This window comes from Onychomys torridus, chromosome 9 (assembly GCF_903995425.1).
Source record: "Onychomys torridus chromosome 9, mOncTor1.1, whole genome shotgun sequence".
Taxonomy (NCBI): Eukaryota; Metazoa; Chordata; class Mammalia; order Rodentia; family Cricetidae; genus Onychomys; species Onychomys torridus.
Genome location: NC_050451.1, coordinates 45,998,854 through 46,023,933, shown reverse-complemented (window position 1 = coordinate 46,023,933; position 25,080 = coordinate 45,998,854). Strand labels below are relative to the sequence as shown.

Here is a 25,080-nt window from a genome sequence, read left to right as displayed (position 1 = left end):
TCCATATTACTTCTAACAAAAACATGCTCAGGGCTATCACAGCAATACCCCAGTCCCCGGTACCAACTTCTGTCTTAGTTAGGGTTTCTCTTGCTGTGAAAAGACTCCAGGATCACAGCAACTCTTATAAGGAAACATTTCATTGAGGGGGTTTGTTTACAGTTTTGGAGGTTCAGTCCATTATTATGATGGGGAACATGGCAGTGTACAGACAGACATGATGCTAGAGGAGTAGCCGAGAGTCCTACATTTTGCAGGCAACAGCAAATCAACTGAGACACTAGGTATTATTCTGAGCATAGGAAATCTCAAAACCCACCCCATGATGACACACTTCTTCCAATAAGACCACACCTGTTGGGCTGGAAGATGGCTCAGTGGTTAAGAACACTGACTGCTCTTCCGGAGGACCTGGGTTCAATTCCCAGCACCCACATGGCAGCTCACAACTGTCTGTAATTCCAGTCCCAAGGGACCTGACACTCATAATGCACATAAAATAAAATAAATTTTTTTTTTTTAAAAAAAACCACAATTTATTTAAAAAAAAAAAAAAGACCACACCCATTCCAGCAAAGCCATATCTTCTAATAGTGCCACTTCCTATGAGATCATGGGGGCCAATTACATTCAAACTACCACATCTCCCCAAATGAAACTTTAAAACAATGATAGAAAAAAGAGTACTGGATGCTCCTTAAGTTCCATTGTATTACTTCTAAGGCTACATTCACTTCAGTTGGTAAATGTATTCTAACAAAGGCTTAACATCTAACCGTCATTAAGTATTGCCCGTGCAGGTGGGTTCAGTCAAAGTGGGAAGGTCAGCACTTTTACTCACTGAGCCCTCCACATCCAGTCCTTAAACATTTAAAAATGTAGACCATACCACGCATGTCTCTTCTGTTTCAAAATTACCTTGTTTCCGGTCAGCTGGGTTAGTTAGCCCACTCATCCTGTACAAGAGGATACTTGAATTGAGTGGTATAAATAACAAACAGCATGGTTCCTCAGTCCTGGTGGCCAGGAAGCCCAAGCTGAAGGCATGGGTGTGTGGTGAGGGCTCTCTTGCTTGTTCACAAAGCTGAAGTTGAAAAGCAAGAGAGAGCAACACCCTCTGTCCAGTCCATCTGGAAGAGGCATGATGTCATCAGTGAGGGACGAGCCTGTAGGGTTCATCAACTCTTAAATGCCCAGCCTCAAGAGGCTGTCACATTAGCTACATCTGAATTTTGCAGGCTTTTGTTAAAAGCAATGCATTTCTGATGCACCTGCTGCTGTTATTCCTGTGGTGGCGGGGGAAGTCCAACAAATGACTCATAAACTTGAGTTTCCTGCCAACACTAATTTTTGACTTAGTCTATTATCAAATAAATCTTACTTGATTTGATTAATAATTTTAATTATTTTTAATTTGTGAGAATTTAAATTCTTAATTACCTGAGCTTAGATTATTTTATTTATTTGTTTGTTTATGGCTTTTTGAGACCGAGTTTCTCTATGTAACAGCCTTAGCTGTCCTGGAACTGGAGTTATAGACCAGGCTGGCCTCAAACTCACAGACCTGCCTGCTTCTGCCTCCCGTGTGCTGGGATTAAAGGCCTGCATCACCATACCCGGCAATGCATTATATTTTTTTTAAAGGCCAAAGATTGTGGAATTGCCAGTTCTTTCTACTTCAAAGGCTGAAGGTGGAGGATAACTCAACCCCAACAACAACAATAATAATGAGAAGTCATAAGGTCAGTGGTGGCACATGACTTTAATCACAGCACTTGGGAGGCAAAGGGAGATGAATGGATCTTTGGGAGTTTGGGGCCAGCCTGTTCTACAAGAGTTCCAGGATGTATGTATGTATGTATGTATGTATGTATGTATGTGTGTATGTGTGTATGTGTGTGGGTGTGAGGAGGGAGTGTCCTTAAAAGGTAGCCATGCTCTCCAAGAACTTATGTAGCCCGGACTGACCTCCAACTCACAGAGATTCACCTGCTTCCTCTGAGCCCTGAGATTAAAGACATGGGGCACCAAGACCAGCTATTTCTATCTTAAGAGATCTTTCAAAGTATGCTTTGCACCATTGCTGAATGTAAAAAGAATGATTCCCAAAATGAAATTGATTTGAAATCATCTTTTAGGTGCAATTTGATTGAATTGAATTTACTTCAATAGGGGTTAGTTTGCCTTTGATATTACTTTTTATGATTTATGAATAAAAAACATTTAAGTTATAAAACATGTTTCACAGGGAAGATATTAACCTTTTTGTATTACATGAGTGTCCAGCAACTATTGGAGATAAAAAAGTTTTAGCCAGGTTGTCGACCATAACTTTAATCCCAGCACTTGGGAGGATGAGGCAGGTAGATCTCTCTAAGTGTGAGGGTAGCCTGGTCTACAGAGAGTCCAGGAAAGCCAGAATTACATACAGACACCCTGTCTCGAAAAACCACAGGCAAAACAAAACAAAACAAAGAAAGGTTTGAGCTTTCTGGTTTCTTTGAACACTTTAATTTAAAAATACCATATACTAAAATACATGCATGTAATCATTGTGTGCATGCTTATAAAAAGAATGGAAGCTTTGAAATCTTAACAAAACAAAACAAAACAAAACAAAAAACAAAAAAAAAACAGACAGACTCCAAATAATTTTCTTTAACACAGACTTTTCTAATAAGTCATAAAAGTGGGTGGTTTCCTGATTTATTTTCATTTAATAGTTTTTCATTTCTTGCCATTTTGATAAGTTGCTCTTGCTTTGAGCTTCTTGGTTTATTAGACTAGACATCTTTTCAGAGCAATCGAAATCAAAGTGAAGTATGGGTTTCCACAGAAGAGTACTGTATATAGAAATCGTGACCCAACAGGTTATTAAGCTGCTTTATTGAGTGGCATCAGCAGCTGAGCGATTCCTATATGCCACAAATGATGCAAAGCTGCTCAGGCAGATCATGAAATCAGTAAACAAAGGCGGGAACGTGATGTAGTTTGCCTGCCCTTGGGAAAGAAAAACAAATTACAAATGATTTGATAACTGCCGAAGGAAAGGGAGCCTTAGTTTTGATTAAGGGACATCGTGTGCCAGCTACCATGCTAGGTAGTGTAGTTGGTAAAATATACGATATGTGCATTCAACACTGAAAGCGCTTAAAAACTAAACGGTTTGGAAGACTTTCTGAACCCCATTAATACTATGAAGCCCTTATTGTTTTAGTCAGTGTCTCAATTAAGACCGACCGGACACCAAACCTAACGTGAAACAGCCTGACAATCTCGAACCTAAACTGACTGGGCGGGACTACACCCTCAGGCCCGCCTCCGACGGGACTGCGCCTGCGCAAGCGCAGCGGTCCCGCCTCTCGCACGGCGTCTGCGCACTGGGGCAACTGCGCATGTGTCCGTGGTGAGTGCGGGCGCGGAGTGGCGCGGAGTGGCGCGGGGTGGCGCGGGAGCGGGCTGAGGGCTTTCGGTGGTTTGGGGGTCTGCGGTCAGTGGAGAATCGGCGGGCCTTGCGGTCCACGCTGATCCTTCGAGACTTTCCCAGTGGGGGCCTCCGGGGACTTGGGCACCGTGACTCGGAAACAGCCCCTAGCATCCAGCAGATGGTCCCGCCGGAATCGTGTTCCGACCGGAAACGGGAAGACTGCCGGGGAAGGGGAGCACGTGCTGGACACAGCTGCCCAGGCTGTACCCTTTCTTACCGTGCTGTGTGTTCATGGCATGCTTTCTCGGTGGAAGTTTTATCTCAGGTTGTGGAGGGGTTTGTTTCCTTTTGAGATGGAGTCACGGTGTAGCCCAGGCTGGCCTGATACTCATTGATCCTTCCTGCTTCCTCTTGTTGTCATTATACCTGCCACACCACACCCAACAATCTTTATTTCTTTATTTCTTTTTTTTTTTTTAAGATTTATTTATTTATTATGTACACAGAAGAGGGCACCAGATCTCATCACAGATGGTTGTGAGCCACCATGTGGGTGCTGGGAATTGAACTCAGGACCTCAGGAAGAGCAGTCAGTGCTCTTAACCTCTGAGCTATCTCTCCAGCCCCCCAACAGTCTTTCTTTAAAAAGTAAAAAATACTTGACAGGTTAAGTAGTATTTAGAAAGTGAGATGGAAGGACTCGTGTCAGGCTAAGAGCCTAGTCTGAATGTGAAAGCACAAGATTTTCATAGCCAGGCGGTGGTGGCACGCGCCTTTAATCCCAGAGGCAGGCGGATCAGAGTTCGAGGCCAGCCTGGTCTACAGAGGGAATTCCAGGACAGCCAAGACTACACAAAGAAACCCTGCCCAGAGAGACAAAGACAGAGAGAAAGAAATCCCTGCTGCAGCTGTTGCTCATTGCAGACCTCCTCCTTTGCCTTTGGTATCCATCTTCCTGTTACCTTGTTTTCATCCTTTCCTGCCAAGGCAAACTGCCACCTGCTGCTCTTCTGTCTTCAACAGGCTCTTCCCTGCATCCCATGATGCTGAGCCACACTGCCTTAGTAGAACAATCCCCACATTGCCATTTCCTTGACTCTGAAGTTCCTCAACCTCAGCACTAAGGACATTTCGAGCTGGATCTATCTTTGAAGTGGAGGGCTGTCCTCGGAACTGTAGGAAGTTTGCCGGCAATGCCCTTGATTATGACAACCAAAAATGTTTCCAGATATTTGCAAATATTTCTCCTAGAAGAGTGACTCCTAGTTTTTCCCATGAGAAGCCACTGAACTAGAATATGAGCCAGGAAGGACTCCAGGTCAGTTTAATGATAATAACACAGCACTTCCCAGCCCCCTTTCAGACCTGAAAATCTTTAACAGAATTCCACAAATCCACTTAGATGTTATAAAAACAATATAAAACAGCCCTGTGGGATAGCACATACCTGGAACCTCAGGAAGCTGAGGCAGCAGGATCATGAGTTTGAGGCTAGCCTAAGCTATGTAGTGAATTCCAGGACAGTCTGGGCTGCATAATGAGACTCTTCTGTATTCCTTTCCCATCTAAAAAAAAAGATTGGTTAGCTCGGTGGCTAGAGCACTGGCTGCTCTTTCAGAGGACCTGAGTTCTTCACACCAGTGCACATAAAATAAAGTTTTAAAAAAAGTAATGACCGAAACTTCTGTCTTCCACCACTATCTTAATAAACGACCAAACACATTAAAACAATAAATAAAATATATGCTTACTATCAGTAAATATTTGATTTGGTTATTTTACATTTCTCATATATATTCCTATGTATGAGGGATGACAAAAAGGACTTTTTTTTTTATACCTGCATGAGGGTCTCAGGTCCCCTGGAATTGGAGTTACACATAGTTGTGAGTTGCCACTTGGGTGCTGGGAATTGAACCCAGGTCCTCTAAAAGAGCAGTCAATATTCTTAACCACTGAGCCATTACTCCAACCCTAATAAAACGTTTCTTAAAGCTGGCTGTGGTGGCGCACGCCTTTAATCCCAGCACTCGGGAGGCAGAGGCAGGCGGATCTCTGTGAGTTCGAGGCCAGCCTGGGCTACCAAGTGAGTTCCAGGAAAGGCGCAAAGCTACACAGAGAAACCCTGTCTTGAAAAACCAAAAAAACCCCAAACAAAACAGTTTCTCAGAAGGATCCCGAGTTGAAGAGCATGTTTTATATGTGGCTGTCTGACTGCTTGATGAAGTTCTCTTCACTAAGGTAGTCGTGAGGCGATGTGTGGTTTGCTGCTGCGCCTCATGTTGTATAGCGCAGTGCTGTGCCTCAGAGCGGAGGGCTGCTCAAAACAGCAGATTGGTCACGTGCTGAGTCTTCAGCTAACTCTTGGTTGTTGCACTGAGGCCAGCACCTCCCCCACACACATTTGATTCTGAAAGCTCATATATGAGGGCATGACCTTCAGTTTAAGAAGCTAACGAACGTCTAGACTGTGTATCCCTAAGTTTTCCAAGGGTTTGGGCACTAGGTGAGAAAGTACAGTGGCCCTTCGTGGACACCAGGCATTCATGTGGCACTCACACAATTAAAAAGATAAGGAAAGGGTTGGGCATGCTAAGTATAGATATGAAAAGACCTCCTCTTTGTAGAGATGGAAACAGCAGTGTCAAAGATGTGAACTGGTGAGCTGGTGAGAGGCTTCAGTAGGAAAACCCAGAACCCTGAAGACCACAGGCAAAGAAAGACACAGAAGAATATGAGAAAAGCTTTGATTAGATCTCCCTGTGTGTGCAGGTGTGTGGAGGGCAGAGTCCTGCTTGCCTGTTTGTTTGTTTGTTTGTTGGCTTGTGTGATAGTGTCTCTTTGTAACCCTGGCTGGCCTAGAACTGGCTATGTAGACCAGGCCAAACTCAGAGATCCACCTGCCTCTGCCTCCCAAGTGCTGGGATTAAAGATACACATACACACACACACACACACACACACACACACACACACACACACACACACACACACACACCACCCCCAGCTCCTGACAACCCTTCTTTATTTCAGGGTTTCTCTCATTTTTGGTGCATCTGTCTCGTGTTTCTGCCTCCCTGGGGCTGGGATGTCATCTGCGAGCCACCTCATCTTTTTGTTGTTATGGTTTGTTTTAGATTTTATTTATTTGTACTTTTTGCATATGAGTATTTGCCTTAATATATGTCTGTACATGTGGGCCTGGTGCCAGTCAAGGCCAGAAGTGGGCATCAGATCTCTTGGGACTGGAGTTACTGACATGTGAGCTGCCGTGTGGGTGCTGAACCAGGTTCTCTGGAAGAGCAGTCATTGCTCCACTGCTGAGCTGTCTCTTCAGCCCCTTGTTTGGCTGTTTGTACAGGAATTCCAAAGATTGACCTCGGGTTATTAGGGTTGCATAGCCAGTGATTTCGCCTGCTAGGCCATCCCGCCAGCCCTGGAAAGCTTTAGATATGTATACTTTCTGTATAAAATTCACTTTTTGCCAGGCAGTGGTGGTGCATACCTTTAATCCCAACACTCAGGAGGCAGAGAGGCAGGCAGATCTCTGTGAGTTTGAGGCCAGCCTGGGCTACAGAGTGAGTTTCAGGACAGCCAGGGCTACACAGAGAAACCCTGTCTCAATGGGGGAATAAAATCACTTTTGTTTGTGTTGTGTTTTGTGTTTAATTTTTCTCATTGTTATTTGGTGAGCAGAGAAAACAAGTCCATACAACATATATTCTTGCTCTGTAGGTCATAGACAATTTGTGAAATGAGTGATTCAGAAGATGATGATGTACCCCAGCTCTCTTCCCACGCCTTAGCAGCTCTCCAGGAATTTTATGCTGAGCAGAAACAATCCATCAACACAGCGGGGGATGATAAATATAATGTTGGGGTAATAGAGGAGAACTGGGTAAGTAAGGCACCCATGTCAGGAAATAACAGTGTGGCACTTAGCATTGCCTTGTCAATGTTTTGTCTGTCTTTCCCTCTGCCGCCTGTCCTTCAGAAACTGAGAGCTGTAGGGAGCAAGGGCAGGAAGCAGACAGCGACATCCTAGGACAGTATGTGCAGATTTTCCTGCCTCTGACGGGCAGGCTGGCTGGTGACTAGAGGAGGGTAGGAGTTTTGCAGGCAGTGGGGTAATAATGTCATGTCTGTAAGTAACTTGCACTTTGTCCTTGGGTAGAAGCACACCCTATTGGTTTTCATCGAACCCAACCATCCTAAAATACATCGTTTCAGTAAAAGGGGTAGCCGAACCTAACATATAATGAAAATTTGATGAAAGAATTTTTAAGAATAGGGTAATTTCTAGTTTAATACATTTTTGTATTTTGTAGCCAGTGAGTTCGAGACCAGCCTAATCTACAAATTGAGTTCCAGGACAGCCAGGACTGTTACACAGAGAAACCCTGTCTTGAAGAACCAACACACACACACACACACACACACACAAAACAAAACAAAACAAAAAGTAGGTACCAGGGCAGTGGTGCATCCTATAATCCTAGCACCCAGGAGGCAGAGGCAGGAGGATCAAGCAGCCTGAGGTCCACTAAGCTATATAGTGAGTTTAGGGATATAGCCTGGGACACATAGCAAGCCCTTGCCTCAAAAAGGTAAACTAAAAAAGATGTAGGAAGTGAAAAACTAAAACCAGCTGGGCTGTGGTAGCGCACGCCTTGAATCCCAGCACTGGGGAGGCAGATCTCTATGAGTTCAAGGCCAGCCTGGGCTACAGAGCAAGATCGAGACAGGCACCAAAATTACACAGAGAAACCCTGTCTCGAAAAAAATCAAAGGGAAAAAACCCTAAAACTGTTGAGGGAAACCTCTGCCATAAGCTGAGTAACAAAGCCTCAAACTTGTCTCTGCTGGTTTCGAAGTAACATCCTGTCTCTCCCTGTCAGTTGGTAAGTAGAAAAAGGTTTTATATCTTAGTTTGTTTTGTTTTTTCAATACTTTTTATTTTTTGCCCAGGTTAGATCTTTCTGACCATCCTCCACCTTCGCTTACAACTATGGTATAAAAATGGTCCTTTCCCTTTACTCCAGGGGTTCTATTCAGTCAGACAACTTTCTCGTGGTTTCCATCTTATGGTTTGGTTTTGGTTTTTTTCAAGACAGGGTTTCTCTGTGTATCCCTGGCCATCCTGGAACTTAATCTGTAGACCAGGCTGGCCTTGAACTCACAGAGATCCACCTGGGTCTGTCTCCAGAGTCTTGGGATTAAAGGTGTGCGTCACCCCTACCCCCAGCTCCGCACCCCCATCCTTGTGTATTTTTATTTGTTGTTTTGTTCAGGGCTGGCTTTGAACTCCTGCTCGTCTGCCCCTACCTCCAGGTGCTGGGATTCCAGCTTTACCACCACACCCGACTTCTCTATGTGTTTTTCCCTTTTAGCTTGCTCTTCTGTGGATGAGCAGCATGAATTTGAAGTATTATTCTTTAGGTGGTCTATCTTTTTCTCCTGCTTACTATTTAGAATATTACATTTACATACTTCTTTTCTGACTCTAAAAGTAAAAGCTATTGTATAAAATATATAAAAGCACGGACAAAAACTTACTTATTAATATTGCTCATTTTTTAAAAGATATTTATTTATTTATTATGTATACAGAAGAGAGTGTCAGATCTCATTACAGATGGTTGTGAGCCACCTTGTGGTTGCTGGGAATTGAACTCAGGACCTCTGGAAGAGCAGTCAGTGCTCTTAACCTCTGAGCCATCTCTCCAGCCCATATTGCTCATTATTGTCACTTATCTAATTTGGGGACTTTCATTTAGGAGCAGGGAATTTTTTTATTCCCAACACTCAGGAGGTTGAGGCAGGAGGATCATTAGATCAAGGGTAGCCTGAATTATACTGAGATACTCCCATCTCTAAAACAATCAAAAATTACCAAGGACTGGGAATATAGTGCATTGGTAGTTCACTGCCTAGCATGTATTCCATACATGTATTCCTGTGTTCCATATCTAGCAATACACACACACATGTACACCCGCACACAAACATGTGCATGCACACACAGACACAAGAAAATCAAGAAAATTCTGGATGTGGATAGTAAAGAAGATCCAGGAGGGGAGGGGGTTGGCAAATTGGCTCAATACTAAAGCACCTACCATGTAGCCATGAGGACCTGAGTTCAGCTTCAGCACCAGGTAAACAATTGGGAGGGGTGATGTACGCTTGTGATCCCAGCACTGGGGAGGTGGACACACGAGGACCCCTTAGAGCTTCCTGGCCAGCTAATCTAACCAAATTGATAAGCCCCAGGTTTAGTGAGCATCTTGTCAAAAAAAATAATAGTAAGGTGAGGAGCGATTGAGAAAGTACCCAGTGTTGACAAACACATGCCCCCCACATAAAAGATCCCAACCCTTCCCCAGGAAGAGCAGGCCATCCTAGAATCTCAGGACCAGAGCCTCATTGCCTCTCGCCATAACTTGATTAGAAACCAGAACTTTAGAGCTGTGCTTGGTGGTACACGTCTGTTACCCCAGCATTCGGGAGGTAGACAGGTGGAGCTCTGAGTTCGAGGCCAGCCTGGTCTACAGAGCGAGTCCCAGGACAGTCAGGGCTACACAGAGAAATTCTATCTTGAAATACCCAAAACAAAACAAAACAAAAAACAAAGACAGAAACTAGAAGTCTGGGTGGTACATGCATGTCTGTTGTGCAGCACACAGGAGGGTGGAGCCAGAAGAAGGTTCAGGAGCTTAGGGTTATCCTCCGCTACATGGCAAGTCTGAGGCCAGCCGGGTCACTCCCACTTCACCCATGAAAGAAACTGGATTGCTAGCTGTGGCGGTGGCTGCCTTTAATCCCAGCACTGGTAGTGGGGCGTTGGCTGAGGCAGCTGTATCTGAGTTCCAGACCCAGCCAGGGTTCCATAATGAGACTGTCTCGGAGGGAGGGAGAGCGGGAGGAAAAAAGCTGGAAATCGAAAATTCCGTCAGTATTCTGATAAAAATATGTTCAGCTAAGGAGTCAAGTGTGAGGACAAAGTGATACATTTTAGACTTGCCGCACACACACACACCCCCCCCCCCCACAGAAAGGTCTGCTCTAGCAAGTAAAGCAAGGAAGAAAGGTGTGCTCTAGCGAGGTGGCCATGTGACCCACAGCAGGAGAAGGCTCCTAGATGACAGTGACACCAAGTCAGGGAGGTGCCCTTCTGAAAACCAGGACAACATTGGTCTTCCAGGAGATCCATGGGGGAGCGGAGTGTAGAATGGTAGACTACTCAGCAGGAAGAGGCTGTATTCAAAGGCAACAGAGGGTTTGGGAGAACTGAGGGTAAATACAAAGGACTTGGGACAGCTCATTTGGTGGAGCGCTCACCTAGCGTTCATGAAACTGGACTCATCCCTAGTACTTCACAAAAGGGGCATGATGGCTCACACTTACAATCCCAGCACTTGACGGGGGCGGGCCAGGAGAACGGTTCAAGCTCATAGGGAGTTCAAAGCCAGTGTGGGATATGTGAGACCCTGTCTCTAAATAAATAATGGATGGATGGGGCAATCATGCATGTATTAACCAGGAAAAGCAAATGACCACGCTGGAAAGTCATGCACTCAGTCTGTTATGTGGCTCATCAGTGTTGGTTCTAGTTATTACATGTGGATTACACCCACACGGAGACGGTAAGGGAGGGTGTGTATGAGAGAGCACAGGACGCCAGAGAACTAGACCAGCCTGGAGTTTAGACACAGCATGTAGAGGTGGGGTGACAGGGCCAAAAGCCAAGAACTGAAGATGACGGCTTCTGACAAGTAGGGCCCGAGAGTGAGGAGATGTGGGTGATAGCAGGCTTGGTTTTCTTTCTTTTTCTTTTTTACAAGATTTATTTATTATGTATACAATGCTCTGCCTGCATGTGTCCCTGCAGGCCTGAAGAGGGCACCAGATCTCATTACAAGTGGTTGTGAGCCATTATGTGGTTGCTGGGAATTGAACTCAGGACCTCTGGAAGAACAGTTGGTGCTCTTAACCATTGAGCCATCTCTCCAGCCCAAGGCTTAGTTTTCATTGTGAATCTAGTAGTTTGTGTGTGTGTGGGGGGGAGGGGGTTGTTTGCTTGTAAGGCCATGTTCCTATAATACAGTAAGAACAGGCTCTGTAATTCCATGGCTTTGGAGGTGGGTGTTAAGAGGAACAATGGTTTTTGGTTTTTTGTTTTGTTTTGTTTTTAAACTTATTTATTTATGTATTTTTTATATGCACTGGTGCTGTGGATATCGCTCTGTGTAAATAAAGTTCTGATTGGCCAGTGGCCAGGCAGGAAGTATAGGCGGGACAAGAGAGAAGAGAATTCTGGGAAGTAGAAGACTGGGGGGAGACACTGCCAGCTGCTGCCATGAGAAGCAACATGTAAAGACACTGGTAAGCCACAGGCCATGTGGCAAAGTATAGACTAACAGAAATGGGTTAATTTAAGATAGAAGAAGTAGATGACAAGAAGCCTGCCATGGCCATACAGTTTGTAAACAATATAAGTTTCTGTATGTTTACTTGGTTGGGTCTGAGCGACTGTGGGACTGGCAGGTAAGAGAGATTTGTCCTGACTGTGGGCCAGGCAGAAAAACTCCAACTACACATTGGTGCTTTGCCTGCATGTCTGTCTGTGTGAGAGTGTTGGATCCCCCAGAACGTTACAAACAGTATTGAGCTGCCATGTGGGTGCTGGGAATTGAACTCAGGACCTCTGGAAGAGCTGTCAGTGTTCTTAACCTCTGAGCCATCTCTCCAGCCTCTAGAGACAACATCTTCTAACTGTGGAACATTCACTTAAGATGTCGGTTGGCTCATGAGGATGGAAGGGTAGAGGGTCATGAGGATGGAAGGGTCATGGGGATGGAAGGGTGGAGGGTCATGAGGATGGAAGGGTGGAGGGTCATGAGGATGGAAGGGTGGAGGGTCATGAGGATGGAAGGGTGGAGGGTTGCGTTAGCCACAGCTTCTGGGGAAATCTCTCTTAGCGTCTCTCACTATGGTGAGAGACCAGGAGTTACAGACTTTTTTTTAATTATTAATTAGTTAATTATTTCTATTATCAGCTTGATAGAGTATACATTCTTAATAGTGAAATGTTTCATTGAGGCTTGTTCAGTAATTGAGTAAAACTAAAACTCACTATAAGCCACAGTCATCCTAGGGTCCCCTTACTATGTAGCCTCCCTGGTTCTGTGGGTTGCAGTCTGATTGTTCTTTGCTTTATATCTAGAATCCACTTATGAGTGAGTACATACCATGTTTGTCCTTCTGGGTTGGTTTACCTCACTCAGGATGATATTTTCTAGTTCCATCCATTTGCCTGCAAATTTCATGCTGTCATTGTTTTTCTCTGCAGAGTAGTACTCCATTGTGTATATGTACCACATTTTCTTGACCCATTCTTCAGTTGACGGGCATCTAGGCTGTTTCCAGGTTCTGGCTATTACAAATAGTGCTGCTATGAACATAGCTGAGCATGTAATTGAGCATTCACTGGGTATATGCCCAAGAGTGGTATCATTGGGTCTTGAGGTGGTTCGATTCCCAGTTTTCTGAGAAACCGCCGTACTGACTTCCACAGCGGTTGTACAAGTTTGCACTCCCGCCAACAGTGGAGTAGTGGAACAGTGGTTTTGAATGGAGGTGGGGAAGTAAGGGAAAGAAAGAGAGAAAGGAAAAGATTTTTCTTATTTTGTGGAATGACGTGAAGAGAACCAAAACCCTAGGCCACTATAGTGCTGATGAGGAATAGGGTCGTTTGGAGCCTCCCTGCAGACTGCTCTTGTGACTCGGGATGCTTGAGAGCGGACACGGCCCCCTGCCTCTGTGATGCAGGGAAATGCGGCTCCTTTCCTCCAGCCATCCATGTAGAATCCATGTAGACACAGACATGAATTCATATGTACATGTATGTGTGCATTCTGTCTTTGGAAACATTTTGAAACTTGTGTTTACAAGTAAATATTCAGCCAGTGCTGTGCAGACTAATTGTGAAATACGTAAGAATCCTGGTGCATTAGTCAGAAATGTTACTGACTTAAAGAATCATGTGTGCTTTCATACCGTTTGCTATTTGAAATAACAAATTCAGCTGTAATTTTGAAGGCTGCTGACCCATGACTGGCAGGCCCTCCCAGATAAACCTCTTGACGGGAGCTGGAGTAAGACTACATCTTACCTAGGGCTGGGGATATGACTCGGGTGGTAAAGAGCTTGCTTTACCTGAGTGAGGCCCTGGATTTGACACCTGCACTCAGTACTTAACAACAGTAATACCAGTGAATACTAGTGCGGGGAATGGAGTGCTCGCCTAGCACACACAAGGCACTGGATTCAATTTCAAGAGTCCAAAAGAAGAAAAATATTCAGCCAGGCTTGGTAGCTCATACACGTTATGTCAGTTTTCAGCGGGGCTGAGGCAGGGGATGAGCTGTGAGCTTGACATCAGTCTGGGCTAAAAAATAAGCTCCAGCTCAGGCTGAGCAAGTGTAATCCCTTAGCTCCAAATAATGATTTAATACTAATCACCCAAAGCAACAATAGATGCTAGAGAGAGAGATGGCTTAGCAATTAAGAGTGTTTGCATTTTCCAGAGGACCCGAGTTCAGTTCCCAGCACCCACAGGCAGCTCACAGCTGCTTGGAACTCCAGGAACTTCTGGCCTCAGGCTGTGCATACACGTGCGAGCACACATACACTCAACATGCACACACACAAAAATACCCAAAAAATAATATAAGTAAATAAACAAGGATAGGGCAATAGTAAATAAAGCAGTAATCTAAGGCGTTATGATAGCAAAATGCAAAGGTCTCAGTGCAGACACTGGGTTAGTAGGAGGGTCAGAAAAAAAATGTCTAGAGGCCAGGGAGACAGCCCAGCGGGCAAAGCTATTTTCCAGAAGACAGCATCCAAAGTGACAGCAGGTACCGGGTGCTGCATTGCCCTTGACTTAACAAACGTCAGTCCTCATCGTCTGTGCACAGAACTAATGTCTATATAGATTAAAGTGTTAAAATAAGAATATTAAGAAGATGCGTTGTTTATGATCTAGGGTAAGGAAACAGATGATAGATAAAACTGATGACATAAGATTGGCTTATAAAGGTAAGGGACAAGACAAGGAGTGTCTGTGTGTGAGACCTGTGGATGAACACCCCCTGTACTCGTGAGCCAAGAATAGCCAGCACTGGAAACTACGGAACCATTCATTTATTTCTGTGTGTATGAGTGTTTGCTCACATGGGTGTGTATGTGTACCATGTGCATGCCTGCTGGCCCAGGAGGTCAGAAGAGAGTACTGGATCCCCTGGAACTGGAGTTGTAGATGGCTGTGAGCCACCGTGTGGGTGCTGGAAACGGAACCCAGGTTCTCTGTAGGGGCGACAGGTGTTCTTAACCGCTGAGCCTGTCTCCAGGCCGTGGGAACGTTTTCATTGCCTCAGGAGGAAACGTGTCTCTCCTCTCTAGCTGTCATGGCCTCCCTGCCAGTCCTCCCATTGCCTGGCAACCCTAGTCTGCTTTCTTTTCCTGTCTGTTGGAATGGACTCACCTAACAAGTGTGATTTTGAGTCTGATTTTTTTTCCACTCAGTGTTTCCCAGTGCGTACCTGTTCTACACTGTAGCACATGTCAGTTCCTAGATCCCTCTGGATGGACCTGAGTCTACTGTGTGGGGTATACACTGCATTTTTGTGGGTGCCTGGTCTTCGCCTGGCAGGCTCTTAGCTTATTCATGCTCTCGACAGATTTTCATTACTTTAACAAATAATCTTCTAGAACCTGGGGCCCCACACATGCCAGGCAAGCACTGACCTACATCCCCAGACCTTGGACAGATTTTCAGTCAGACTCTGTGCATGACAGCATGGACATCCTAGGGGAGAGAGGTGCAGAAATGCGCTGGCCACAGAGGAAAACCAGACTGTTTTTCCACATTAGCATCATCCTTCACTTATAAATATGAATATGTAAGTAGGAACCACCAGAAATGCAAAGAAAGTCACCCATCAGTATGAAACCAAACAGTAAGACTAAAAGCAAACGTAACTGTGAGGAACACTGCAAATAACTTGGGAAACATGGTGGAAGTGAGGACAAAGGAGCCGTGGACACTACTGACTGGCCACGGGGGTCTTCTGTGTTTGAGTCTAGAGTCTTTTCCATGGTGGTTGACTCTGGAAGTCTAACCAGGTTTGGCTGGGTATGTTCTGCCATCAAGAGAACGCTGGCTGGTGGTTGGCGTTGTCTCTGTGACACTCGCAGCCCCTGATACTCAGTGTGTAGACTCTGTTGATTCACTGTGGGGTTGTACCAATCTTAAATAACTTACAAGAAAAGCGAGCTGATGACGGGTTAAATATACGTGTACTGGTTTAGGAGGTAGACGAAGTGTGTGTGTGAATTCTGAGCCGGTCACCCTGTTCCCATTACAGCAGCTGAGCCAGTTCTGGTATAGTCAGGACACTGCTTTGCGGCTTGCACAGGAAGCCATCGCTGCTGCTGGAGAAGGTGGCAGGTGAGATTCAATTTTTGTTTCTTTCTCTTTTCTAGTTTACATTAGTTTGAAGGGCACATGGAAACACAGTCATGACATTTACGAGGCACAGATGAATGTATAAGTGGATTTTTTGTTTGTTTGTTTTGTTTTCTTCGAGACAGGGTTTCTCTGTGTAGTTTTGGTGCCTGTCCTGGATCTCACTCTGTAGACCAGGCTGGCCTCGAACTCAGAGATCCGCCTGCCTCTGCCTCCTGGGTGCTGGGATTAAAGGCGTGTGCCAGCGCTGCCTGGCTATAAATGAGTATTTTTAATATCCTTCCTAGATGAGACGGTTTCTTAAAAGTCTGAATTATAATATGTAAATATTGTCACATGGTTTGTAGCTCATGGCTCACTAAGAACTGCTGCAGTACAAAGTCTAAGGAACCCTGGGAAATCATTCCCACACCCTTCTCTCTGAGGCAGGGCCTCATATAGCCCAGGCTAGCCTCATACTTTTTATGTAGTCCATCTCCTAAGATCCCAGATTACACATGTAAGCTACCACTCCCAACTTGGCTAACATTTCTCATGTCTGCTTTTTCTCTTTTTCTTTTGCAGCATTAGGGATCAAAAGCAGGGTGTTGTACATGCTGGGCAAGGACTTTATAACAAGCTACATCTTCAACTTTATCGGAATTTTCCCAGGGGCCTGCCCTGAGAAAATCCTTCCCAGAGCCCCGGGGAAGACGCTACATCTGGCGTGGGGTTGTCTGAGGGAAAAGAATCTATGTACACATCCGTTTACTTTACTTCTCTGTAACAAACTTCTGTCTGCACAGACACTGAGTTCTTCTCTGCCCCTTCTTTTTCTGCCCTCTCCTAGTCCTAGTAATAGCGAGCTCTTCTTATGCTCTCAACCTCATCCTCATCTTCCGTTCCTCCTTCCTCCATCTCTCCTTCCTCTTTTCCTACAGCCTGCAGAACTGTTCCTGCTCCTTACTGTTGGTTAAATTGGTGCTGCCCGTGGCTGGCCACTGCCCGCGGCGGCCATGCTGGCAGAGGAGCGTGCTGGAGGAAAGTCACCAGCCATAGTTACCTTTTTAGAGCTTTATTGAGAGAGAAAGGGAGAGAGGGAGAGAGGAAGAGAGGGGAGGGGAGAGAGACAGAGGGCCCGCCCGCCTTTCCCAGGATGATGACATAATTAAAACCCTCACACTTACTCCTTGGCCTGAGCCAGTCTGTGTTACCATCTGCCGAAACTCTGCCTTGTTCTTTTCTCTCCGGTTCCAGGACTCTGGACCAGACTAGGATTTCTGCTCCAGTCTTTACAGCACCTGGTTATGCAAAAAACTCTTTTGTCTTGAGCCAATAGCTCTGGCCTGCCACTAGGCCTGAAGAAAAGGGATGGTCCGAGCTTCATTTGCACAAGAAACAAAGCTATGCATCCACAGCCCACCTGTCTCCTAGGCTCTGTAGGGGTTTTACCTAGTAGATCAGAAGTAGGTCTGAGAAGCTTATCTGTTTGCCATGTGGCCTAGTAGTATATGAGCGCACAAGAAATTCATAGCAGAAGACAGCTGATATATTAAAAGCTGAATATCATCAAATATTCCTTGATATTTGACTTTCCTCTAGAAGAATTTCCTTGACCCTTCTAGATATAGCTTTATTAGATACAGCTGACTCTCTGTTTCATGCACTTGTGGCCCGCAGCACAACTTCTTAGGGCAAAAAAATTATTTTCCCAGGGCCACCCTCTAGCTTTGCTTAAGCTCTTCCTGAGGACCCTTGGCCAGCATGCTGGGGTCTTTCAGCCCGCTCTGTTCTAGGCTCTCCATTTCTGTGGTCCAGTTCCTAGTCTGCAGCCTCATCTAAGTGGGTTACACCTCATGCCTTCCACAGAAGAAGGACTTGCCAGAAAATTGTTGTGATTTCCTCTTTCTCTGAACTATAATAGTTTTGCTGAGTGTCTGATTCTGGTTTCTGAAAATGTTGTTTGGTTAAGAAAGCCAACATTCAAAAAGAAAAAATAAATCTAACATTTTGACCATATGTAGAAAATCTGCTTTCTTTCTCCCTACCCACTGCATGTTTAGGATTCTCTTTTAATCCCTGGTATTCAGTGTCTTGATGTACAACTTCCTCTCCTACACTGGACCCTGGGGAGGACCTTCATTCATGTGGCTCATGTTGAATTTGGGAGGTTTCTTAAGTTATTTCTTCAATTTCCCCCATCACTGCTGCTCTGTGTGTGTGTGTGTGTGTGTGTGTGTGTGTGTGTGTGTGTGTGTGTGTGTGTGTTTATGTTTTCTGTTCCTTTTCCTGGAACTTCTGTTATTTAAGAATGGAACCTGATCCGCTCACCCCACTCCCCTTATTTTAAAAACCAGTTGTCTCTACCCAGATTTTCTGCACGAATCCTCAGCCAGTATCTTCTGAGTTCTGTGATGAACACTTGACGGAGTGAAGGATTTATTTTGGATGATGGTTGCAGACATTTCAATTCGAGGTGTGCCGGCTTCATTTCAGAGCACAGCACACAACAGCAGAGCGGTACCTCTTGACAGCCAGGAAGCAGACAGAGGATGGGTCCCTGGGCAAGGTGTGCCCTTCAAAGGCCCATCCGCAGTGGCCTACTCCCTCTAACGTATCCACTCCTCAAAATGACACCCCAGTGGAGTACTAAGCCTTCAACACATGAGTAATGTCTCCTTCCTGCACACCCTCTGTTGACGCTGAGTAATTTCCCTTATATGTGATGCTGGATGTTCTCCTTGCATGTCGGCTGAGCTCTGCCTTTTCCTTCATTCCTAAGGGTAGGTGGAAACACTTAACAACTAGGAGAGTTGACCTAAGGGTGGTGTGTGCCGGGGAGTCATTTCAGGGTCCACCGGTGAGCTGCACCCCATCCCTCTTTTTGCTGGGTCTCTGTAGTGAGGGATCCTCTGAGCTTTTCCTGTGTGCTGGGTGGAGGTCCAGACAGCAGCCTTCAATGCGTGGAGGGAGTCTCCGCGGCCAGCTGGTTTACTGTGACCCTGGGAACGTCTCCTCTTCGACCTGCCACCCGGGGTGCTGCCAACGGGACAGGGCCTTGCTCTCCCGCTAGGCCTCTTCGAATCTGCACAGGATACCTTGCAGTCATCCCTCCCAGACATCCCCCAGGCCGGCCACAGAACATTCTCCAGTTTTCTCCAGTTACCCCAGCGCGTGGGGATATGAAAGAGAAGCCTGGGAACAAACTGTTTCTGAAATAGCTCTTTCACGGGTTCTGTTTTTAGCCCCTCCTTCATCCTCAGGGCTTGAGTTTCCTGGGCCTGCGTTACCCGGAGCCCCTGGGGATGCTGCGGTGGAAGCCAGGCGCTGCTCAGCTCTCCTGGCTGCTCCTGCCAGGTTTAACTGCTGGCCAGCCGAGCCAGCCACCCCACCTGTTTGCTCTTGAGCTGCCTGAGTGTAGATAGCTCCTTTACTCCCCTGCCCTGTTCCCTTTGCTCTCAGAAATTTATTCCTGAACAACAAAACAACGAAATTTTACTGTTTGCTTAATGGACTCTGATGGGGGCACATGGGACTCATGTGAATGAGTGTGTCCCATGTGTCTTCCTCAGCTAGAAGTCTTTGTTTCTCAGTCTTTGATTTCACATTGCTGTTTATTTGGTTTTTCCTAGCTTGCTGGCTTTCAACTACTGATAAATACTTGAGATAATGGCTGGTTCGGGCTCATGTGTTGGGAGGTTTTGGTTATGGTGAGCTGGCCTGTGGGAAGCAGTACATATGGCAGAGGTAGCCAGGAAACAAAGCAAAGCATGTTCCCAATGACCCAGCTTCCTCACAGCCCCCTCTCATGACTAGAGACCAAGGCTTTAAACATATGCAGTTCAGCTGGGCGGTGCTAGCCCACACCTTTAATCCCGGCATTTGGGCAGATCTCTGAGTTCGAGGCCAGCCTGGTGTACAGAACAAGTTCCAGGACAGCCAGGGCGACATAGAGAAAAACTGTCTCAGAAAAAAAGACAAAACCAAACAACACCATACAAATGTCTGTAAGACATTTGAGGTTGAAGCTGAAACATTTGGTGATAATATTTTCTTTGATATGTTGGTTTTTCCCACTAAGTTTTAATTTTTACTATTAAATATTAATTGGAATCATCTCTCTCTCTCTCTCTCTCTCTCTCTCTCTCTCTCTCTCTCTCTCTCTCTTCTGAAAGGGGAGCTTGGTGTTGGTAGAGACGTGCTACTGTAGAGGCAGTGAGGGCTGCTGACGTGGGCCCTCCCATTGTACCCCACCTGCTGCTCACTGCTGTGTTCACATCTCTGGGGAGCAGTTACTTTTATACTCTGTTTTCTTTTCTTTTAGTTTATTTTTACTAGTTCTTTGAGAATTTTGTATGATGCGTTTTGATTATATTCACCACCCCAGTCCTCCCAGATGTACCCCCCAACTTTATGTCGTCTTTTCTTTTTTAACCCATCAGGTGGGATCTGTATGGAGTGTGGTCAACCACAGGGGGCTGTAGCCTTAAAGAAAACTCACTGTCCCTTGGCTAGAAGTGGGACTTGCTGTCACCTCCCCTCTCCATGCTGGGGTTTTGCCAGCCCAAGCCTGCAAAGGTCTTTTGTTTGTATTTTTGTATTTTCAAGACAGGGTTTCTCTGTGTAACAGCTCTGGCTGTCCTGGATCTCACTCTGTAGCCCAGGCTGGCCTCGAACTCACAGAGATCCACCTGCCTCTGCCTCCCGAGTGCTGGGATTAAAGGCGTGTGTTACCACTGTCTGGCCAAAAGACTTCGAACCTTAAACCATCATATGAACTGCCTTTTAGGGAATAAGTGTATTTACATGTTAATTGTTTTAAAAAGGGATCAGATGCAAAAGTCACAAATACATACAGTAAAATAAGTCATAGTCTTTACATGGATGCAAATGTATTATATGGAGGTATAGCTTGTAAACAACTGAATGTGTGTAAGTTTCCTATATGTGGTTAATGCATTCAGTAAGGGTGTAAGGAATCTTCTTTTAAGTTTTAAGTGGAACCAAATTAAAATACGTTTTTTCTAGAATCAGAAAAAAAATGAAATCTGAGCATAGAGACTTTTAAAAAGTTATTATTTGCACCATTGATGATCTCACTCGCTTCCAGAATTGCTTGCGTGAGTGCACCCAGCGTGTATCAGAAGCTCCGGGAGCTGCGCAGGGAAGACATCTCTGTATACATCTTTGAGTACGACAAAAGATTCGCCATATATGGGGAGGAATTTGTCTTCTATGATTACAACAGTCCACTGGACTTACCCGGAAGAGTCTCTGAGCACAGCTTTGACATTGTGGTTGCCGATCCCCCTTACCTGTCTGAGGAATGTCTCAGGAAGACATCTGAAACAATCCGGTTCCTGACTCAGGGCAAGGTTCTGCTGTGCACAGGTGGGTGCTGCCCTTCACATCCTGTAATCCCTGTCAGGGTGCTGGCTTTTAGGGTTGCCAGAGATCTCAGAACTGGATCCCGAATCTGCCACGTACTATATGACCTTAGTCAAGTTATGTGACCTCCCTTGCCCCAGAGGGCCATTATGAATTGAGTGACGTAGCACCCATGACATGTTTAACATGGTCTGACTCACGCCCGTGGATACATTAGCTATTTTTAGTAGCCACCACCATTATGAGCACATACATGCACTATACACATAGCACATCTATGCACCACACCACACACACATGCACATAATAAAAAGAAGTGGAAAAAGTAGGCCCTTTGCAAACATGTTAGAGAAAGTAAAAAGGAATATAAAGACTATATTCTGGGGCTGGAGAGATGGCTCACAGTTAAGAGCACTGACTGGCTGCTCTGTCAGAGGACCCAGGTTCAAGTCCCAGCACTCACATGGCAGCTCACACCTGTCTATAACTCCACTTCCAAGGCTTCTGACACCTTCACACAGATACACATGCAGGTGAAACACTAATACACCTAAATTAAAAGAATAATGAATAAATAAATGCTATATCCTGTGTGCAGTGGGACTGCCCCCCAACTACTCAGGGGTTTCATCTAGAGCCCAGTTGTGGGTGCCTTTGGCTCTCAGCTCACTCACGCTCTCTTCACAGGAGCCATCATGGAAGAGCAGGCTGCTCAGCTCCTCGGTGTGAAGATGTGTAAGTTTATTCCAGAGCACTCTCGAACCCTGGCCAACGAGTTCCGCTGTTACACGAACTATGATTCTGGTCTGGACGATGAGACCTGAGTTCACATGGCAACATGTGACAATAAAGGACTCGGAGGAACACGTCCACTTCCCTGTTTACTCTCTTTCTGGTGACACGTGACCTCCCCCACTCTGCCCTGGACTGGGACTCTCCTGGCTTAATTTTCAAACTAAAACGTCTTCTTGCTGTTTCGGTAATGAAGTTGGGGTTCTTACATGAACAAGTCTGTGGACTTGAGTAGAGAGAAATGTTAGAAGCTGTCTAATTGTTCAGTGTCTGTGAAAACAGAACAGGCCTCCTGAATGGCACAGAACCTTGGCCTCTGTCAGAAGTTTCCATAACATGGGCGGCTTTTGCCTACCCAGTGGACTGGGAGTGCTCTGGAAGCTTCTTAGAGACCCAACCTGCCTCCATGGAGCAGGTTGATGATCCAAGCAACCAGTGTTCCAGCTCCTCCCAGGTTCAACCTCCCTCTCAGCTCTGAGAGACCTGATGGAATGTAGCGCTGCTGTCCCAGCATGTGGCCCCGCTCAGCACCTCACTCCAGACCGTGAAAGGGGATGGCAGTGCCAAGCCAAGCTCCACAGCCAAGCAAGAGCTGGGGGTTGTGCTGGACCCTTGCTGTGAAAAGCTATTTACATCCACCTATCATACCCCAGAAGTCAAGGGATAACTGCCAGGGAGAAGGTGGCACCTGGCCAGGCGGTGGTGGTGCACGCCTTTAATCCCAGCACTCGGGAGGCAGAGGCAGGCGGATCTCTGTGAGTTCGAGGCCAGCCTGGTCTACAGAGTGAGATTCAGGAAAGGTGCAAAGCTACACAGAGAAACCCTGTCTCGAAAACAAACAAACAAACAAACAAAAAACAAAAAAAAAAGAGAAGGTGGCACCTGCCTGTAATCCCAGAACTAGGGAGGTTGAGACGGTAGGGTTATAAGTTTGGGGTCAGCCTGAGTCACTCTGTCTCCAAATAAAACCATGGATAAGTAGAATCTGGAGAGATCTCAAGGGACATCCTGCTGAGTGTGAAAGCCAACTCCAAAGCCCACACTGTGTTTCCAGTCACAACATCTGAGAATGGAGAACGGCATAGCGGTGACAGGGATCAGGATGGGACATGGCAAAGGAGGCTGAGTGTGGCCACCAAGGGCCGATCTCTGTGGTCCTGGGATGTTCTGTCCTTTCCTGCCGATGTGATCACATTACACAGTGCACGTGGACCTGGCCGACTCCAGATGGCGTCCAGGAACAGCCGTTGCTATTTTCCCGGCTGTGACATCACACTGCACTTACCCAGCACTCTGCTTTCAGGGTGCTGGGTCTCAGGCCCTCCCTATGTCTAGAATGAGCTCCAGGTAAAAGCCAGCCACCCTGGGAACTTGTGAAAGTAGCTTTCCATCCCCCAAAGGAGTCCTTGTCCCAGCTACTTGTCCTTATAACGCACACGATCCGCTCCCCTCCTCCCCCCAGCTCTCACTGGCTCACTCCTCACACTGCACTCTGGTCTGCTCTCGAATTCTCTCACATGCCCTCTCTTGCTATCTCCACTGTTCTCTCTCACTTCCACAGCCCTGGCCATGTCAGTCTGCTTTCCTTTCTATATGCCTCTGGATAGAATCTCTCTCTTACAATGGAGCGGTCATGTTGGCAGTTTTTGTACCACACCCCTCACCCCTCACCAGAAACAAGCCAAGAGTGAGTACATAAGGTCCCCTTGGTGGTTTGGTAACTTTTGAGACCTACAATCGTGTCAAAAATTAAAAAAAAAAAAAAAAAAAAAAGAATCAACCTGTCTCTCTGGGAAAGGACTTGCTTTGACCAAAAGAATGTCATTTGGCCAACATGTACGTTGTTCTGTCCCCGCGCTCACACTGACTAGCATTCTCTGGGTGGGAGTCACTCTAGCAGCTAGCCCTTGACTTGGACAACACCACAACTGACCTGTGGGGGAGGAGAAGCGAGCCTGGGGGCTGGACACCTGTGCCAGCTCGTTTATGCCATCATGGACAAGGTGTAGTCACCAGAGAGGAGGGAGCCTCGATTGAGAAGATGCCTCCAGAAGACCAGGCTGCAGGCAAGCTGTAGGGCATTTTCTTAAATAGCGATTGATGGGGGGTCCAGCCCATGGTGGGTGGTGCCATCCCTGGGCTGTGGTCCTGGGTTCTATAAGAAAGCAGGATGTGTGAGCCATGAGGAGCAAGTCAGTAAGCAGCACCGCTCCATGGCCTCTGCAAGAATTCCTGCCTCTAGGTTCCTGCCTTGCTTGAGTACCTGTCCTGACGTCCTTCAGTGATTAACAGCAGTGGGAAGTGTAAGCCAAAGAAACCCTTCCCTCCCAAGTTGCTTTTAGTCATGGTGTTTCATCTCAGCAATAGGAACCCTAAGACAACACCAGAGGAGATGGGCCTGCTACTACAGGCAAAATCCTGCCTGTCCTGCCGACCCAGAGGCAGAGGTCAGGGTCAGGAGTCAGTGCTCAGAGACCAAGATCCTCAGACCTTGGCTGTCACATTCCCAGATGGCATCACTCTAAGAAGTGCTGCTTTTCTAAGACACCTGGCAGATGCTATTACATTGTTTAAAATGTTCTTTAGGGGCTGGAGAGAGAGCAGAGTGTAGTATGACATCATGACAGGTGACCTGAGAAAACAAGATCTTTTATCACGAAGTCACTCAAACGGGTAGCATATACAGAATGGAAACACTGGGCAGACGGATGACTCACACCCTAGCAAGACGCAGCACTTCAGGTTTCATCAGCGTGGAGAAGGATGAGCAATTTCAAACCTAAGAATTACTTCCGGAGTTTTTCATTGGCTATTCTTAGACCATAACCTGTTGACCATAACCGACACAAAGGGCAAGGAGGAACTACTGTCCCACCAGATGGTTATAAAAAGATCTTCGGTGACCTGCAGAATACCTTCCATGCCAGCAGTGCCGCAGAGTCCTGAAGTCAGCACTTCTTTG

General features: G+C 46.1%; 1 protein-coding gene across 1 annotated transcript; it reads left to right on the top strand.

Annotated features, from left to right (window-relative positions):
* The first annotated feature begins 3,345 nt into the window (after positions 1-3,345).
* On the top strand, positions 3,346-22,194 carry Eef1akmt1 (EEF1A lysine methyltransferase 1). Its single transcript, XM_036200098.1, has 5 exons — positions 3,346-3,406; positions 7,163-7,325; positions 15,859-15,941; positions 21,049-21,329; positions 22,014-22,194. Exons 2-5 carry the CDS (start codon positions 7,182-7,184, stop codon positions 22,148-22,150), a joined length of 645 nt encoding a protein of 214 aa, XP_036055991.1. The 5' UTR covers positions 3,346-3,406; positions 7,163-7,181; the 3' UTR covers positions 22,151-22,194.
* The last annotated feature ends 2,886 nt before the right edge of the window (positions 22,195-25,080 follow it).